Source organism: Lycium barbarum, chromosome 7 (assembly GCF_019175385.1).
Source record: "Lycium barbarum isolate Lr01 chromosome 7, ASM1917538v2, whole genome shotgun sequence".
NCBI classification, from domain to species: Eukaryota; Viridiplantae; Streptophyta; class Magnoliopsida; order Solanales; family Solanaceae; genus Lycium; species Lycium barbarum.
Window position 1 is genome coordinate 18,839,046 of NC_083343.1, and position 21,010 is coordinate 18,860,055.

At 35.8% G+C, this 21,010-nt stretch overlaps 1 protein-coding gene and 1 long non-coding RNA gene across 2 annotated transcripts; both read right to left on the reverse strand.

Moving 5' to 3' along the window:
- Positions 1-499: 499 nt before the first annotated feature.
- On the reverse strand, positions 500-7,396 carry LOC132603263 (26S proteasome non-ATPase regulatory subunit 6 homolog). Its single transcript, XM_060316243.1, has 8 exons — positions 7,190-7,396; positions 6,942-7,056; positions 4,116-4,206; positions 3,868-4,013; positions 3,543-3,762; positions 3,338-3,446; positions 1,053-1,221; positions 500-950 (listed from the first exon to the last, which is right to left on the reverse strand). The coding sequence occupies exons 1-8, from the start codon at positions 7,323-7,325 to the stop codon at positions 776-778; spliced, it is 1,161 nt and encodes a 386-aa protein (XP_060172226.1). The 5' UTR covers positions 7,326-7,396; the 3' UTR covers positions 500-775.
- Positions 7,397-18,035: 10,639 nt separating this feature from the next.
- On the reverse strand, positions 18,036-20,030 carry LOC132602188 (uncharacterized). The gene is made up of 3 exons (XR_009567645.1): positions 19,689-20,030; positions 18,964-19,014; positions 18,036-18,373 (listed from the first exon to the last, which is right to left on the reverse strand). It is a non-coding gene; the product is annotated as an uncharacterized LOC132602188 (long non-coding RNA).
- Between the last annotated feature and the right edge of the window lie 980 nt (positions 20,031-21,010).

The following is a 21,010-nucleotide window of genomic DNA, read 5'->3' on the forward strand; positions in this document are numbered from 1 at the left end:
TCACCTCAATTCACCTCCTCAATAAAAATTATAGTATGCCCTGAAGAGATCGTACCTGCTAATTCCCCGGTCAAGCCATGCCGATTCCAAATTTCATTCATCGGAAAATATATAGTTCTACATTTAGTCAATTGTCATAGTAGCCAATGAGAACTCTCAGCTACTGGGAAAGATTAGCTGCCCTAGCTTTGAGGTTAAGAATCTTGAGAATTGCACCCCAAGCCCAATGTATTCAATGACTAATTTGTGAAACAACCAGGTGTATTACTCCCTCCGTCCCAATTAATGTCAAACCGTTTAACTAGACACAAAATTTTAAAGAAAAAAAGACTTTGAAATATGTGTTCTAAAGCAAAGCATAGACATTTTGCTATAAACTATTTCATGAAAGGTAAAAGATAACTTTTAAAGATAAGTTATTTGTAATTATATAAACGTAAAATTCTTTTTGACACGGATCAAAAAGAGAAGTGTGTCATATAAATTGTGACTGCGGGAGTACAAAATAAACCCATTTCTTAACTTCACAATATAGAACTCTCAATCACTTTCATCATCACTTGCACAAAAAAATTAAAAAGGAGACAAGATTTTAAAAGAGAATCCGAATGTTGCCCATACATAAGCTAGCTAATCCCAACACACAAAATATCTTGATTTCAGAAAGTTACTAAATGGTACTCCAAGAGCTCGAAATGAAAAGGTAAAATATATTAAGATTAGTGCTACACGCGGTTGAAGAAAACAAGTACAACGCCAACATGGTATAACTGCTTTAGAGATCAATGACACGAGAAAGCTTTTGAATGCGATTCAACAAGAAGTCCCCTTGCTTGATAGTTGCCTGATAAAGAGCATTCTTTGCATCAGGACGATTAGTTTCCAATACTCCTGCTACTTTATCAATCTTGCAATGCAACTTCCCAGCTGCAATGAACCGAGATAGTTCCCTGAATTCAAACAGAAAAGTTCAATTATATTTATATGTTCAACAAAAAATCTAAAGACCAGTACACAGCTTAACATGAATTGCACTTTAATATAGCACTTACAAGTCGATGAAATCCTCGGATACACCAAAAGCCTTGGCCATGGCCTCAATAGTAACACTCTTGTAGGACTCCAGGAACTGGGAATACACAACTGTTCTGACCTCCCTCATATAATATCTGAAGTGTGGTTGCAAGTAGCGATCCAATTTAATATGCTCCGTCAATCCAGCTGAAAACACCGTGAAGGTATAAGTCAAACCATTTTCAACATATATTATTCACGGCCCACATGACAAATGACCCTAGCGATCAGCATATCAGTGAATCACAAATGACGGGTGAATAATAGATATATCAGGTTCACCTCTCTGTAACTCAATACTTAAAGAGCACATTTTAACACCACTCGATCTATAACACACATTGATAGGAGCCCCCTTTTATTTTTATTTTTTATGATAAGGTATTGACAGGTGACCCATCTTTCTTTTATGTAAAAGTCAACAACCCCCCCCCCCCCCCCCCGCCCCGGGGCCCAACCCACACCTCCAATAATTAATTCAGAAATTCAGGTGAATTCAACTGTCCTACAAATTTGAATTAGTGCTCTGAAGAAAACTGAATTTAAGATTTAGTAGCTATTATTATGAGGAGAAGGGACCAGACTACGCAACCTAAGAAGAGTTTGCAATGAGAATCACTAGCCCCCCACCACAAACTCCCATCAAACTCGACAAAGATGACCAGATATTAATAGGGGTGGGCATTCGGTTCTTCGGTTCGGTTTTCTCAAACTTCGATTTTGGGAAAGTGTACTGAACACCGAACCGAATTAGTTCAGTCCGGTTCAGGTTTTTTCAAGTTCGGTTCGGGTTTCTAATTCGGTTTTTTTTTTGGTATGGGCCTGATTAATGGGCTATTTTTCTGCTTCTAAATGAGTTTTTTCTTTAATTCAAAATAGGCTATTTTGTGTTTTTCTTTAAAAATGGACTACAAAATTACAAACACGTCTATTTTTCTCCAATCTAAATCATAATGCTATTAATATTATGCTAATATCCGAACTACTCTATAATGTTTGTCATTTACATTTCGCAAGATTCATTAATTAGAATCAGCAACTAAATTTTCACGTGTGGAAATTACTTCACTTCTCAACTGATGGCCACATATTACTAAAAGAAAAATAATAATATAAAATTTTAAATAGTTAGAAGTTTAACCCATTTGTATAACTCAAAAGAAACTTGACATTAATATGTTTAATTTGATATTAGCATACGCCATACAACTCCCTAAGGCAAATAGCAGCTATTAATGTTATGCTAAAGAATTAAGCATGAATATACTCTTTGAATAAGATGGATAGTTTTTAATTTTTCCTCCAGTTCAAAGGCTTATCCAAGAAAACATGTAATGTTGCCCTCCCTGCATCTAATGCTCCGTGTTTTGATACATTTATGCATTTATTGCTATTTATATCTTGCAAATTAGCTGCAGAAACAAATCGACAATGAAGCATAAACTGAAGCTAAGCTGCAAACATGAAAATTTCGGTTAAACCGAAGAACCGGGACTCTAAAACCGAGAACCAAACCGAATACCGAAGTTTTTAAAAATTTGAAACCGAAACCGGACCGAAGAACCAAATTAATTCGGTTCGGTCCAGTTTTTCGGTTCATCGGTATTTATGCCCACTCCTAGATATTACTTTGTAGGCAATTGGACAAGAACTGTTATCCGTTTGAAAAGTTTCAAGTTTCTGGTGGGAAGGTTTCTTAGATAAGCCACCAGACATATTCAGAAAGCTAAGGTACACCTACAAGACAGTTCAAATCTCTCTCTCTATTTGAAGTAAAATATACATTTACATTCTTTTCTTTTGATAGTGGATATATCTTCTCATCGTGATATAAACCAGGTGCAAAAATTGAATCTTTTTTATTCTTTTGATATGTGCGAGAAAGAAAATCCTTTGTCTTATCAAGCTTATAATACTCACACGAATAATAAAGAGTATCAAAACTCCATACCTTTGTACAGATATTCGACAGACTTCAAAAGAAAAAGTAATTAAGTGTAAAACTTGTCCACCCTATTTCACTGTCAAGATACTCCAAAAAAGAAAATGCCATCTGAGGATTAAACTTCCAAACAGGATTATCAATAGTCAAGACCTAGCAAACACTAATATTCTCTGTCAAATTAGCCAGAAAATGCATCAGGGACCCATAACATTTTTAAAGGACATGGATACATTATCTTTCGGATGCGGACCTATGCAGAATACAAATGCAGACTTAACATACGAAAAGAAAAAAACAAACAACAATGGAAAATCTTACCGAATGCGGAGAAAAATGACTTGTACTGACACTCATATAATGAGTTCATAAACTCAGACAGGAACGGAATCTTTCCAATAACTGTCAAGATCTCTGGTGCATCAACTACCTGCAACATACACGTAACCAAAATGAATTTGCACGTATATTTGTCACAGTACCATCCTAACAAACAAGGGTATTAGAGTGAGTAAAAGTTGAATACCTTCTGTTTCAAGGAAACCCGGTCCAAGGTAATGATGCTCGTAAGGACAGTATAAAATATGAAAGTATCATAAGGAAAGAGCTCATATGTGGTAAAAGTTGAGATAGAATCAAGGAAAAGATCTGCTGCTTTCTTGAAGTTACGAGTGGACATGCAGAACAACCCTTCATACACCTTCAACCTGTTCTTCCTCTCCCAGTCACCACCCTCTTCAAATAATCTGTCAGCCAAACATTGGGAGTTAGCTTAATAAATAGATAGAATAATGCATTTAGAACATCATGTCTGACAACATCTGAACTGGTTACCAGACACTCCTACTTACTTCTTTGCTTTATCTATGCTTTTAGAAATGAGGTCAAAATCCAAGTCAAATAATCCCATCTGCAAGGTATAGAACACCAAGTCCATCTTTTGCCCAACTGCAACAGTTTTGCTCTCGGTCACCTTGAGTTGTTCAAGTGCTTTCTCCTGAATTTTAAATTTAAATAAAGCTTGATTGAGATTTTTCCCAGTGTGAACAAATGAACTCTGAGCAATTATTTGAGTGAGAAAGAGAGAGAGAGAGCTTGCCTTGTCACCAATCCGAATGAAGAACAATGATTTTGCCAAATGAGCTTCTCTAACTTCACTTTCGCCCAAGTTTTCTTCTGCATCAGCAATCCTTGATGACTTTATCAAGTTAGATGTGTAGTTAAGTGTAAAAAGCAATAAATCTTCATTATATGCCAAAAACAAAACCCCCAAAAAAAAAAAAGGCCTCTCCCTTTTCCTGACTATGAATTAAAAAAGTTGAAACAGCACAACCAGGTATACCGTATACCCAATCTGGCTCAGAGCAATATACAAGGTACTCATCCATACAATGTCAAACTATGACCTTTTTAAGAATGATGAGCCCATCAACTAAGCAAGACATTTCTTTCTCTCAATTATTGTCAGACATAAAAGATTAACATGAACAGATTGTATTAGTAATCATACATCCAAAGAGCGTGATTACAAGCTCAATTCTTATTCTCTAAGCAAAATCTATAGGAGAGCAGGAACTGCATCACTAGGATGAATCCCAGTAAATCATATGAGGATGAAGGATGTTTAGCTCAAAGTTTCACTATATGTTGCTCAGTAGGGTGTTCGAATGAAACTGCAACACTGAACCAAACCGAAAACCAAGTCAAACCGATTATGGTTTGGCTTAATTTGGGTGTAGGATCCGCATTGGATTTGGACAACTTGGGTTCTTTAACTACACCTATGGCCAAAGAAGTATAGGTTGATTATGATATTTTTAAAATAGTCTATCCAAGTGTCATGCAATGCTATACCATGTCAATTTGCATGATAAGAAACGGATGAGTGGCCATTTGCAAAGTAACTTTTGGACAAATATATGGACATTATACATTTGTCCAAGATTAAACCTATCCTAAAAACCTATAAATAGGTGCTCTCAATTGCATTGATAGAGCATCAGAACTACTTCCTATACTACTTCTGATTACGCCTCTCTTCTTTCTTTTTTTATAGGGAAAAAATACAATAATAAATATTTATGGACATCATGTGCGTTTGTATAAATAAAATAGGAGTCGTGTGCGTTTGTATGGAGTATTAAAATAGGAGTCATATGTAGGGGTCATGTGCGTTTGTATGCATAAAATAGGAGTCATAAAAGTTAAGTACTGGCAAAACATCATCAAAATTGAAATCATTACCAAAGCATTTGAAAAACACACAAATTTCGGGATCACGTTTGAGTGTCGTTGTCCTTGTGCAGAAATGACAACTATGGCCGTCCATGGTGGGGGAAAGAGAAAGAAAAGACCGAAAGAGGAGAGAAGCAAGAGAGATAAGCGAATGAGTTTGGAAGTCGTGCCCCTATATTTACGGGAAATTCTGTTTGTTTCAAATATTTAATCCTGACCGTTTAGTTATTCACCGCCTCAAGTTAAAAGGCTAGGATTTGGTGGCTTGGTGCCCAAGTTAAAACGCACATGACTCCTATTTTATGTATTTCATATATATCAAAGTTCCATTTAATATATACAATATGGCTCTTATTTTAATACTCCATAGTATACAAACGCACATGACTCCTATTTTATGCATACAAATGCACATGAGCCCACGTGTTCTTCGGATATACTGTACAAAGAAAGGCGGTGAATTCAAAACGCTCATGCTCAAATGTAAGGCTTACTAGGAAGCAGAAAAAGAAACTAGAGTACTAGACCATAGAAGAGTGCTGACTGTGGTCCAGGCAGTATTACTTTCCTCTAATAAAATTTAGCTTTGGTGGGGTTCGGAGCATCTCTTTTCCAGCAGCAAACCCACCAGTGTCACTCAGCTTTTGTTTACAATACCAAGTGTGTATATACAACAGCCAAATCTTTAGATTACAGGCTGTGGGAAAATCAGAATTTCACTTCCACTTTCACTAACCTTTTAATGAAATGTAAGATCTTTTATTACTTTAACTCACAAAATATGACCTTCTCTATGACTCTACCTGTTGGGATAAATTCTAACATCATATTGGATTGCAAAATTTCTAAAATCCAATACCCTGATTAATAGGAGTTCTAAGCTACTATTCTCCAACAACCATTCTCCACATAGACTATCGAGTGCGACCTTTCTCTTTTCCTAATTACCAAATTTCTCTTTCTCAACCTACAGCCTCCTTCCTCCAAAACCAAATAACCTAATCCATCCCTATTCCTAACAAAACTAAACTAGCAATGGCAACTAAAGCTCACCCTGCCCCAACAAAAACTAAGGCCTTAAAATCAAGTCTCTTAACTTAGTACTAATCCACTCCTTAATTTTCTCCTATTTTGCATCTCAATAATTCTAAGAAAGTAATCTTCATCCTGGCTATTTTGCTCGGACTCTCCAATACGGCTACCACACCCATGCCGGATCCTCCAAAATACATTGTCTTGGAGGATCCGACAAGCATCCGACAACATTTCTAAAGAGCAACATAGCATCCTGGGCTTTCAAATGATAATGTAGTTGTTTTGAGATGAGATCTTGCAACTTATGCTACCATTTCTTACAGTTCCTAAATATCTAAGTATTACTTTCAACGTCTCCAAAAATCAGTCAATTTACCCCATATCCGAAGGGGTCTGATGTTCAAATCCCATCAAAGTACCAATTTATGTCCAACATATATTTGGTGTTGTCCCTACTAGTATGTTCTAAAGGGTGGCAATTTTCCTACATTTGACACAAAAAATATACTACCTCCCGTCCCAAAAAAATACACTTAAATTGGGACGGAGGGACTAGCAATCTAAAAGGAACAAAACTGGAACTAAAATGCAATAAAACAGCATAGAAAAAATAAAATAAAATGCAATATCAGATCACATAATATGCAGTACTCACTTCTCGTCGAGTTTTTTGAGCTCATCAGAATTCTTAGCACGCATAGAATCAAGAACCTTCTGATCCAAACTCAAAACCCCATTTGAAACTAGGGTTTCATACAATGGAACCATATCTGCAACAAAAAAAAAAAAAAAAAAAAAAAAACCATTTGCAAACAAATCAATACAACCCCACAAATCAAAATTCAAACTTTTAACAAAAAATTAAAAAAAAAAATCAAGAAAATTATGAATGAGATGCACTACCATTGGAGACAACAGCTTCAAGGACTTCTTCACGAAGACGAACTTTGTCCAAGTCATTAACATCTGAATGTGTTAAAAGGAAGAGTTTGTGCGCAAGAACTAACTGAGGTTGTTGTGTTCCTTCTTCTGAATCCATGCCTACTCTTTGATATTTTTTTTTTTGAGATACTTTTCTTGTGAAAGGGTGTATACAGTTTTCTTCTCTTTGGAGAAAGTATAAAGGAGTAAGGGGGTTGATGTGGGTTTTGGAGTGGGCTTGAGTTTGGGCCATAATTTGAACTCAAAATATCCGAAAGAGAAAAATAAGTTGGATCATTTGCACTTTTGGCCCTATTTTGTGATGGTCTTTAATTTTGGTCCATCAAAGCAAACAACTTTTTTCGTCGGCCAAAAGTTTATATTTACGCATCTTAATATTCCACAAGTTGCGCGGCAGCGTTAAAGAACTTATGCTCTACTAGGCATAAATTTGATTGCTAAAGGCCAAAAATCAAAGACCAGCCTATTTGAAGGATTAAAAATAAAAGACCAACCCATTTGATGGGAAACCGTGTAATTTTTTCTTATTTTTGGGGATTTTTACATGGCAAATTTACTCAAATGACTACCTTATTGTAATTTCCTACCATTTGTAGTTACCCTTTTAAATATTACTATTCATAGCTACATTTTGGCAAAATAGTGTATGTTTTCGCGTGTATTTGTTGCCAACAAATACATGAGAACAAGGTAAAAAAAAAAAAAATAGGATCCTTGATTTTAGCCTTTAACGGTGGAGCTATTAAATTAGATATTAATATATAATTTTTTTGATGTATTTTAGTGTTTTTTTTTTTTTTTGCTTTGATGTATTTCAGTGATTTTTTTTTATGTATTTCAGTGATTTTTTTTTTGATGTATTTTATTGATTTTTTTTTTGTTTTTGATGTATTTCAGTGACTTTTTTTGATGTATTTCAAATACAGTGTGTACATTCCAACTACATATGAAGCCAAATATATTCAAATTTTCGTGTATTTGAATGGATTTCAACAAATACATTTAGATACAAGACAAAAAAAAATTCAAATACATTCAAAAACAGTGTGTTTGGCTATTAACAAAATACACTCAAAAAATACAAAGACAAATATATTCAAAAACAGTGTATTTGTGAGATGTAGATTTTTTAATGTATTTGTATTTGACTTTTAACAAATACACACGGCCAGATCTGAGACACTACCACCACCAAAAACCCTAATCTCTCCACTACTACCAAAATCCTAATATGAGACACCACCACCACCAAAAACCCAAATCTGAGACATCACCACCACCAAAAACCCCTAATCTTTCCACCACCAACAAAACCCTAATCTCTCCACCTCCACGTTATCTTCTCCGCCGCCATCTCAAAATCAGTCCATCGCCGCCGCCACCAACAATACACACGGCCAGATATGTGTCATCGCCTCAACGGAGAGAGAGAGAGAGAGAGAGAGAGGTGAGCACAGAGGGAGAGGGAGAAGAGAGAGAGGCGGCAGAGAGAGAGGGGTGAGCACAGAGGGAGAGGGAGAAGAGAGAGATGGGCGGCGCAACCATGGTGGTTGTGGTTGAGAGAAGGGGAGAGAGATTTTTTAGGGTTTTGAGAAATGAAAAATCTGAAATGGGTAGTGATTGGGAAAAAAGAAAGATATATGTGTTTGGGTATGTATTTTTTGATATAACTACCATTTGTAATTTAGAAAAATTAATTAACTACTAAATATAATTAAATAAAAGGGTAGTTAATATTAATAATTAGGAGCCTGTTTGGATGGGCTTATGCCTATAAGCTGCAAACAGCTTATAAGCTAAAACAAATAAGTTGGGATAGTCTAACTTTTTTTTTTTTTTGGCTTATAAGCTGTTTTCAGCTTATAAGCTGCTTTAGATAAGCTAAGTCAAATGAGCCCAATTATTTTTTTGAGTTTATTTTAAGCACAAAATGACTTTAAGCTGGCTAGCCAAACACTCAAAAAAGCTGAAAACAGCTTATAAGCAAATTATAAGCAACTTATAAGCCAATCCAAACGGGCTCTAGGTCTTAAAAGAAGCTACAATGAGTAAAAATTCCTTTTTACATTGTAATCCGTCCACCAAAATAGCTGAAAAATATTTCACTTTTATGTATATTATAACACACACACACATATATATAATATAAACAATTTATACATAGTTAATATATCTTTTGTATATATAGCTAGCGATTGTAATTATTTTTGGCAAAGAGCCGAGTGTGTAACTTTATATTTTTTTTTCCAAAAATAATTATATTTCTCTAATTTATTTTAATTATTATGTTCAGAAAAAGATTATGAATTGAATAAACTAGACTCAGGACTAGCGTTGATTTCTTATTAGTCAATTGGCTACTTCATTTAATTCTATCTGGTTTCCAATTAGAGTTCAATTCATGTTGCTCATGTAAGTTCGAATTTTATACAACAACAATAAACCCAATGTGATTCCACAAGTGCGGTCTGGAGAGGATATGATGTATGCATACCTTACCTCTACCTTTACATATGTTCGAATTTGATACATGTAATAATAATGATTAATTGAATTGTAAGCTTGATTAAAATGAAAAAAAATAATCTTTAATGCAGTAAAAAATTCCGTAGAAAAAATAACGTAGAATATGTCCAACAAATTACATAAGCTCATACTATATATAACTTTCTAGGTTTATTTATAAAAACAAACTGTTTAATCAACATAAACTTATATATAATTTTCGTTTGTTCGTAGTTTTACATCTTTTTATTATTTATTGTATTGTACTGTGTTGTTAGTTTTACAATATTTATTTTGATTGTTATTTGAATTGAGTTGATACATTTGTACTAAAAAGGATATATTGCTATTGAGGGAGGAATAGGGATATTCTAATTGATGTTCCTAAGCAAGCATCCTGAATTATTCATAAAGCCCTACACACTACTAAATATTCCACCCAAGCAAGATACTCACTGGATGAGTTCATGTCTATATAGAATTTTTCAACCAAGCAGTTCTACCCCAAACTCAGAGGACACTTCCAGAAAGTTTCATGGAGGAAACTAGCTTGCAATAGTATTGGCATGTGATGTCTCAAGTCTTACATGCAAGAAACTGCTTTTATGGCTAATATATCTAGAACCCTTGTGTGCTGGGAAGCTGAATTGCAGTAGACAGAATAGACGGTCAAAGGCAAATCTCCTAAGGTGATGGTCTACAAAATGATGTTAGCATCGACAATATATTATGTTTGGAGGGAAAGAAACATGAGAGCTTTTCAACACGAATAACATACTAGTATATTTTTTTTTAAAAAAAAAAGAAGCAATCAACTCAATTATTATTCAAATCGTAAATGGTTTCATCATGAATCAAATATGGGGATGCACAATCTGCTGGAACACTTTATATAAATATAGATTGGCCAGTTGGTAGCCATGGGTCGTAATAAATTCGTGTATGAAGCCCATTCAAATTCTCTTAACACATCCCTTCCGAAGAAGATATTTTTCCACACAAAGACCACCCGATAAAATTAGGATTTTATCCCTCACCCGCACTATGGAAGTTTGAATCGCGATAGTAATTAGCCCCAAGGATGCGACATATAAGAGCAGATGGCCATGTCAAAATCGTCCAGGCTTTTTTGGCTAGCAATGTCGTATTTGTATGTTGTAGACTAGTACGTTGATTAAACTGATCATCCAAGTTATTCACATCATAGTTAGCGTAGAATGCAAATTTCTAAGTGGCCGGAGTAGGTAGTTTTCTGAGCCTGAACTGACTATTGAAACAATGTCTAGTAGAAAATGTTTTTATATGTACTGAAATGTTTCACTTTGGTAATAATACAAGTTTATTCATCAAAAAAGTGTATATATGTGTGTGTGAAAAGATGAAAATAACTTGTTGTTGTTTATAAAATTAATTAAAAAAGAAATATGTCTTAAAGGATAAAGTATTTAATCATATTTTTTTATTAATAATAATTAGGTTTAAAAGTTATTATAATAGTTGTAGAAAGGGGGCGGAAGATACTTTATTATATATGAGGAACTAGCAAAAATCTCTGATTACTCACTCATCCAATCAATTGAAATAAGGGTCAACAAAAAAAAAGAATAGGACCTATTATTCCTACAAGTTCCATTAGTAAACTCCTTGAGATGTTACTACAGATTTTGCTTGTGTTTAATAAAATAAATAAACTAAGAAAAATAATCGTAACTAAAAAGTGAGTAAGTTAAATGCAAAGAAACTTGAGGGAAGATTATATAATCATTTTAAATTTTTTTGACTTTATTGAAAAACCGAGGAGAATTAATTAAGGGTGATAGAAAACTTTCAAATTTAAATTAGAGTAACTCAAGTTATTTTTATTGTGTAGAGGTGACAAAAATTAAATTAGTGATTAATGAGTTTTTACTCATTTTCGGACTTGCCCACGAGTTTTAGTTTTTACACTTTGGCCCGACTTATATGAAACTCTAATTACCTAAAATGGGTGGGAAGAAAAAAGGGTAACTTATATAAATAACTATAGTTTCTGAGCTTCTAGCCAACCATAGCTACATTTTTCTTAATTACATTTCATAGCTATTTCACGTGTATTTAAGTGTCTTCAAATACACAGTTTCTCGTGTATTCGGGTGTATTTAAATACACAGTTTCAAAATACAGTAAGTCAAATACATGTGTATATATATCATTCAAACAACACATACATTCAAATACATCTAGTATCCTTGGTTGGAAACTTGGTTTTGGTCATTTAGGGCTTGACCGAGTCAATGTGACCTTTGTTGGGAATTCCGAGGTCACGGTTGGGTTCGTAGCGTATTTTTACGTGTCTGCATATTCAGTTTGTACCCGGGAGGTCTCGGGTGGACGTTGGTATTTGGGATGAAACTTGGTGAAAACCAGATTTTTCTGGTTTTCTGATGTCCCGCTTCAGCGGGTGAGTTTCCACCTCTGTGGGTCCGCCCAGGTAGAACTTGGCCCGTAGATGCGAGATGCCTGGTCATTAATGAGGTTCGCCTCAGCGGACGAGTATCCGCCGAGGCGGGAGCGCATAAGCGGAATCTTGTGCACGGGAGCGAGGATCGCTGAAACAAATTCCCCTTTTAATTTCCAATTTGAACCATTTTTCATTCATTCACTAAAGTGAAACCCTAAGAGGTTTTAGAGGCGATTTACAGAGCTTTCGGTTGATTTCGTCATTGGGTAAGTTCTCTTTTACTTCCTTGTGGTTATTTTACTTAATTAGAAAGGAATCCATGGTAGTTTTAAGGTGTTAATTGGGGAATATGGGTTTACAAACTCTTTTATGAATTTGTTGAGTCGTAAGCTATGAAAATGGGTTTAATTGGTGAATCTTGATTAATATAATCAGGAAACCTTGTGAATGACTAGACTCTAAGCTTGAATCTCCATTTTGATTAAGAATTAGATTTTGGAAAGTTAGGGTTTCATCCCAAATTGGGGTTAATTGATCTAATGGGGAAATTGGGGATTTCTTGAGTCTATTTATAAATTGGGGAATAGTACTGAACTTCTAAAATGTTGGGTTACCGATTTTAATCTCGAAATTCCTATTTTGCCCTTGTGGGACCGATTTCCCTCTTTAAAAAGGGTAGTTTTCGATTTGATTAGTACTATAGTTGTATGGATATCGTTAGTCTCCATCTCTTACATAGAATGCATTTTTGAGTAGATGTATCTTTCAGATGCTCTTCAGAAGGGCAAGGCTCAAGTTGGATAGTTCGTAGTACCTGTTCGGCATCGAGGTAGGTTACAGTTTACCTTTCGGTTAGACTCCAATTAGTGAAGCATATGTTGGAGTTAGATATTGATGGAGAAATCATGTTAGGACTTCGGGTAAGAAGTTAGGATGAAATTCTAATAGGTTGGTTGTTGATTGATTATGGGCTTGTCGTAGGGGTGTGCAAAAACCGGTTTAACCGATAAATCGAACCAATAAAAATGCTATTGGTGTATCGATATCGGGTTATTGGACTAACGGTTTGTAAACGGTTTTGTAATTTTTTTTATTGGGTTATCGGTTCGGTTTCCGATTTTAGGGATTTAGTTAATGGTTAAACCGATAACCCAATAAGCTTATATTGAAATTACATTTTTATTACTAATTACATATTAGTGGCTTTAACTTTTAATTTTTAAATACAAATCTATTTCTAAATTTCTTACCGCAAGCATGCTCATTCTCTCAAAGTCTTAATTCTTATACGGAACTAGGACTTGTAATGCCTCTTTGTCTATGCCTCCACCCTCACTTCTCAAATGAGCAAATGGGGTTGACCTTGTTTTATTTTTGAAAAATTGCTACAGTGCATTTTATAGTGTTTGTCTTGTAATTTGTGTAGACTTTATGCATGAAGGTAGTAAATAAGAACATATGAAAACAAGAGAAAGCAAAAAAAATTAAAAAATTAGTGGAGTATTTTCTTATTGGTTAAACCGAAAACGATAACGAGTGTCTTATGTTACACCTTGTAGTTTTGTATGTTGAGATTCGTTAGGTGTGTTAGCTGTGTAATTGTGGATACTGGAGTATCTTCTAGGACATATGAGATTATATGCGCCTACCTTATGATTATGAGGGTTTAAGTTCATATAATAAGCTAGGGAAGGATTGGGGGGCAAGTGATTAAGGAAATTAAATTTGTTGGAACTTTGAAGAAAGTATGAGGGGAAATTTTTGCCCAACTTGAAGAAATAATATCTTTTAGTATATAAGGAGTTTTGAAGTAAAGCAAAAGCCCAAATTGAAGTTCATGAAGTTTAGTTTCCAACGCAATAAACCGCTCATCGATATCATGTCGGAGTAGAGAGTTATGGATGTTACAAGTTAGGCCGCCAGTGCAAGGATTAACCCTTCGCGAATGCGACCAAAGGGCTGCGAACGCGAAGAGGAGGATTGAATAACCCTTCGCGAACGCGACCCAAGGCTGCGAACGCAAAAGGCAAATTTTAAGTCGGTTTCCACCGACTTCCACACCCTATATAAGGGCTAAGACCTTTATTTTTTACCCTAAATATTTCCTAAAAAGCTCAGCACATATATAGGGGTATTTGTGTCATAAAAAGTGAGGGATTGGGGTGCTTTTGAGTAGTGGGGCATTAATCGAGGCTCGGGTAGCGCATAGTTGTGATCATAGTATCGTATTGTGTTGGATCTTGGCTTGGATTCAAGGTGAATATTGAAGATATTGATGTTCTAGTGAGAACAAGGTATGAATCTCTCCTTATTGATATTGATTTAGGTTTATTTATGAAGATAGAGCTATTAAATGATCGTATAATGAATTTGTTGGTTGAGAAATCGGATAAACATTGTGTGGGATGTTTTATGGAATATTTTGGTACGGATGATGATGTTGTTGATGTTAGTATTGTTGTTGTTGTTGGTTTTTGGTATTGTGATTTCGGGTTAGGGATATAAACAGGGGAGATGTTGCCTGAATTTCGACAGATTCTAAAAGGATTTAATTTGAAGGCTTAAGACAAGCATATGACGATAAGCCTAGCGATAGTATAAATGATTTTATATGTAGATTACGAGACTACAACTGATCTTGTGTAGATTACGAGGCAGGAAGTAGGTTGGAAAGTCGGGAAGTAAGCTTAAGGTATGTTAAGGTTGTTCCTTATTTTCTTGGCATGATTCCATATGTGATAAGAGTGTAACTGACCTTATAAATAGAGATTTGTCGAAGTAGAGCTTGTCATATTGTTGCCTATTTCCGAGTGTGATGTTATTCTTTCTGAGGGGCCATATTCCCTCCCTATGTCCTTGAGTTTATAGAGAGACAGAAGAGGCATGTTATAGTATCAATATTTTTCAGCATATGCATGATATATACATAAACACTTTCTTTAGCCTAGCCACTTGGTCAGTGAGACAGATATGCCTGGCCTATGGGTCAGTGAGACAGATATGCCTGGCCTACGGGTCAGTGAGACAAATTGCTTGGCCGACGGGTCAGTGAGACATATTGCCTGGCTACTTGGCCAGTGAGATTTTACAGTTGTCTGGCCACTTGGTCAGTGAGATATATATAATAGTATTATATTGCATTTCATATGAGACAGGTCTGGAGAGATATTCAGGGCATTCTTTGGCCTCCTGATTGTATTGTTTTCAGTTCAGTTTCAGTTATCGTTGCCTTACATACTCGGTACATTATCTTGTACTAACGTCCCTTTTGCCGGGGGCGCTGCATTCATGCCTGCAGGTACAAATCAACAGATTGATAGACCTCCTTAGTAGGCAGGATCTGACATCAGCTGATTGGTGAGCTCCCTTTCTGTTCGGAGTTGCCAGGTCCTTTGGAGTCTTTCCTTTTTTATTCCAGATTGTATGGTATAGTCACATATCTCCCTAAAGGCTTGTAGACGAGTCCTGTATATAGTGTGTCTGTGTGATAGCCTTGTCGATTTGTGTATGTTTGTTGGATACTGTTGGCCTTGTACGATCATAGTAGCCTAGCCGGCTTGCTCAGTTGTGTATATATATTTTGGGTGTGTATGCTCAGTTTAGATAAGATAGTCAGTATTTATATATATATCCAGATTTCGGCCTCGCCGGCTTGTTGGTGTTGTTGTGTGCAGGTAGGCCTTACCGGTTTAAGTCGGGGGTTACTCCTTAAAGTTTCAGATTTAGAGTGGTTCGCTCGGGCCTAGTTTGGCATCGAGCGCCGGTCATGCCACTCGAGATTTGGGGCGTGACATCTTATCGATTTGGTTTTGGTTTAATATATTTACAAATCGAAAATCGATAAACCGAACCGATAATTCCCAAAATCAAACTGACCGATAAACACACCTAGCTTGTGGCCTTGTTGTGTGATTTGGGCTTGTTTCCCTTTGTTATGTTGTGACTTGTGTATGCATTCATCTCTCATGTTTATGTCACTTATCATCGAACAGGGAAAGGAATCATGAGATTAGGCTTGAGACTTTAGTTTGATATCTTGCATTGCATGCACTCTCACTTCATATGATGCATTGATATGAACTGTGACTTCGCATTGATGATGGTAAGTGAGACAGAGAAACATTCGAGGTCTTTGCCGGATTGTATATAAAGGAGATGAGAATCTGTGATCCGAGGTTGTTACCGGAGCGGAATGTGATATGCTCAAGGGTTCTTGCCTGGACGAGAGAGTACATGGACTTTGCGGGTCCCCCATAGGTCATGACTATTGAGACGTCGATATTTCGTCCTTAGCATGTGTGTACTGGTTTGAGGTTCTGGCCAGTGCATTGCATGTGCATTCACTCTCACATCCATTATTCATTGATGAGTTGTACTTGGTGTTGATATTGAGATGCTTTCATTGTTGCTTGGTTTGTTAGCGTGCTTGTTTTCTTACATGCCTATTTGTTGATTATTTCTTCATATACGTGAACTAATTGTTGTCGGCTATGATACCTACTAGTACGTAGTGTTTATACTGATGCTACCTTGATGTACTCTTTTCTGAGTGCAGAGTTTGCTATAGGTTCCACTTCAGCATACTTGTTTGTTTATATGCCTATTTGTTGATTGTTTCTTCATATATGTGAACTAATTGTTGTCGGCCTATGATACTTGCTAGTACATAGTGTTTGTATTGATGCTGCCTTGCTGTACTCTTTTCTGAGTGCAGAGTTTGCTACAGGTTCCACTTCAGCACCTCGCGAGTGATCATTTCGAGGCCCTTAGTACGAGTTTCCAGGGTGAGCTACATTCTTGACCAGCAGCCCGAAAAACTCTTCTTATGATATCCGTCCACTGGTCCGAGACAGTATTTTCAGACTATGTGACTTGATATTCAAGACTTGTGCATATTTAATGGCTCTTGTACTTAGACTAGATTTTGGGGCACTGTAGTATTATTCCGCACTTAGTATTTATATATATATGATTGAGACTATTTAGTACTTATATTTTCTTCCGCTTGATTAATTGAACCTTTGAGTATGGGAAGGGTTCACCCACTAGGGGGGATTGTGTGGGTGTCTGCTCGATCCACGAGTTGGGTCATGACAGAAAGGAAGAACAAGTTCGTTGGTTTTGATTTTGAATAGGAAGTAAGAAGAGGACAGTTTAAGCGGTTTTGATATGGAGTACGTTTTTTGATTTTGAGATAAATGGGTTTTGATTTTGAAATAATTAGGTTGGGGGTTGGGGTTAAGTTGAGTTTTTTTTTTTTTTTTTTTAAAATTACAACTTCATTTAACTTAGTGAAAATTTTAAGTGGGTTTTAGTTCATTCTTTTCACAATAAACTACTTTAATTGAGAATTTGTTACGACATGACGACAATGTACAACTGGAAATTTGTTATGACATCATGACAGTAAATAACTTGTACAACTATGCGGAAAATCTTTTGCAATTAGTGTACTGATAAGCAAATAACATGTGAGTTTACGGTGACGTCATCATCGAGTAGCCATGACACAGAGCTCACGGATCAAAAATAGATGATGTCATCATCGAGTAGCTGTGCAATCATTCTTTCAGTGTAAGCACGCGAGGCAAGTAATTGAATTTCCAATTATATTCTATGCATGTCTAACATGCACCGGAGGGGCTGTGTTGAGCAGTTTTAACGTGGTGAATCTATATATTTCAATGCATTTAGTATTTTGGGTGTTCCTTGTCACACCTCAATTCTGATAGGGCATGATGGGCAGCCGACCCTTACTTAGCGAACCTGCTGGTTCTCGTTATACTCCTAATCTTACTGGACTCTTAATTATGAAATGATATGCATAATGAAAGTTTTTCAAAACATTCCTTTCGTCTTTCTTAAATCAAGTAAAATTTGTAATAATATGAATTCGTAAAGTAATGCAAAATGATATGTCGGCTTACATAGCCGCTTACAAGACCGACATACTGTATACATGACTCTGTTTGCAAAAGTCTCTAATGTAGAACATGATATCAAAACATAATTTGGGACAGAGCCCCAACATACCCATAATGCATCTGACTCAAATCATAAAGAAATACTCTGACTCGGCCATACTCCGAATGAAATGGAGTTTACCAATCCAGCTGATAGCTTGGGAATACCCTACAGCCAGTCTCCTGTATAATCTTTCCTGCAAAACAATCTGGGGTAGCATGGCATGAACACAGCGCCTCCAGGCAGAGGGACGTCAGTACGAACATGTACCGAGTATGTAAGGCATAAGAACATCAAGTACAGATGAATTATGAAAACCAGTCTCAATATTTGAATACATCCGTGGCTAATATCTGAGAATATCTGCGTAACTCTATATGACTGAAACTGACTCTGTGGCGTATGATCGACATAGGTTATAATATAACTAATAGTGTTGTGGAACGTACAACCCGATCCATAAATACTATAATAGTGCCGAGGAACGTACGACCCGATCCATATATAATATAATAGTGCTGAGGAACGTACGACCCGATCCATATATAATATAATAGTGCCAAGGAACGAACGGCCCGATCCATGTATAATATAATATATATAAATGCATGTAAGACTCGGAAAAGGATACTCTGAACTCCTCTGGTGACATAAGAAGCTAGTATGATAAGTCTCTGGGAGTCATGGACATAAAACATAGGAGGCCAAGGATACAAATATCTCTACACTATCTAAGAATAGAGTCTTTAGAACTCGCTTGCTCACTTTGTTCGTTCATATGATAAGGATCATGCCAAAATGAAAGAAAGGGATAGCCTTAACATACCTTGTCCACTTCTTAAGCTAATCCAAACTTAAGTCTCGGGCTTCCCAAGATCTACAACAACGTTAGTAGACACCAAACATTAGCTATAGGTACTTAGGAATCCAACCCTAAGCTAGCACGTCATTTTTAGAAATTCGGACAGCATTTCCTTTATAAATTCAACAAACCCCGAGAATTCAACTCCGCCAAATCATCAACAACAATACCAACAACCATATTAATAACATCAACAATTAATCCTATTGATCCAGCCCCTCAACAATATAAAAATAGTTTCAATAATTCAAACAATAATGCGACGAGCGGCAAGCTCGGCTTGTCAATTAAACAATAGTTTTAAACCCCATCTTCCTTCCGAAATTTCTCAACAATATTAACAAGAACTACCAGAACAATCCAGCAAGTGTATACATCAATAACAAGGTACCATGTAGCAACAACAATCACAAATATTTTACGACGAGCGACAAGCCCAGATACGATTATCAAATACACTTCTCCAATTTTTCTTTCATTCAAAATACTTATCAATGGAAAAAACAATATGCTTAAGTTATTCCAACAATTTCTAGCCACAACACAACCCAAAAATATACCTCAAATCAGCCCACGCAACAACAACAATAACTTATTTGATTTCCCGCAATTAATTTTGTAGTTCCCATCTCACAATTTAACTATGACCTGGATGAATTTAAATATATCTAGCAGAGGAGAATTATTACCTTATGTGCCAAGAAATATTCTTCTTCCACCTTACTTCACTTTTAAAAAAAAAATCTAGGATTTTCTTTAATACTCTTTGAACCAGATTTTGTAAAATATTTGCTGAATTCCGTTGAAACGCAAAGAAGGACAAAAAGTTGCTAAATTCAGTTCGTGAAATCTAAAGAAGCAAGAAAAGGTTGCTGGTACTTTATTGAGTCGAAAGAGGGGCAAGATATGTTTTCTATTGCTTGGTTGAATTGAAAAACAAAAATAAGAAATGAAAATTGGCTGAAATGTGTTGAACACATTCAGCAACGATGAAAAAGTTGCTTCATATGTATAATGGTGTAAATATCCCAAAAAATTCAATTCTAAAACTGATATGGTATGTATATAAAAATATTATTTCATCCCAACATGATAAGAGGTGAATTAAATGCATGTCCCTTCTCTTTACACATGTCACTCCTATGCCACCTCCCCTTAACTACTCATCACATTTCAACACTTATTTGTACATTTGTATAAATGCATTTAGTGCCACGTGCCCACATAATAATTATCCGACAATCCCAATTAATTTTTTTGATCTCAATTCACTTAAATATTGATCACTTTTAACACACTTCATATACTCATTGTCATGTTCATGTGACATAGCACTAGTCCATACCCCTTTTGGTACACAAAAAATATCATTTCCAATCACTGTCATTCCACTTTCGAGTCTTAAATAATTTTGGGACTTCGTCCTTTATACACCGAGCTCTTGATTTGCATGTTTATATATGACCAAATCCTTCGGCTCGGGTAAATTTGCTCATGTTGGATGTTTCAATTTCCTAGTCCAAAAGTATGAGATATTATAGCTTAGACCGTATTTCATTCAAATAAATTTTAAACCTTGACGAAACTTATTTTCTTCGATTTGTTTAACTTCTAATCCTTATGATACCTCTGTACCATCACTCTAACTACCTATAATATGGGGGGATAACCTCATTTTCCGTTACTACTGTCATTTTACTCGCATGATTTCCAACACATGAAAACATGAGATGTAATATCCTTCCCCCTTTAGAACATTCGTCCTCGAATGTTTAGCCTATACAGTGTTATAAAAATTTCGGCAGAGTCTCGTCTATAACTGTACTAATACCAACCTATCATACAACAACCCAACAATGCAAAGCCTCACAAGCTACACGAAAGAATAATAACTATGGCCTCACACGACCAAATAGAATAACTATAAGTATATCACCTACCTGAAGTCTGAACTGCCTCGGAAGATGAGAATAGGTGTGGATATCTGGATTTCATGTCATCTTCAGCTTCC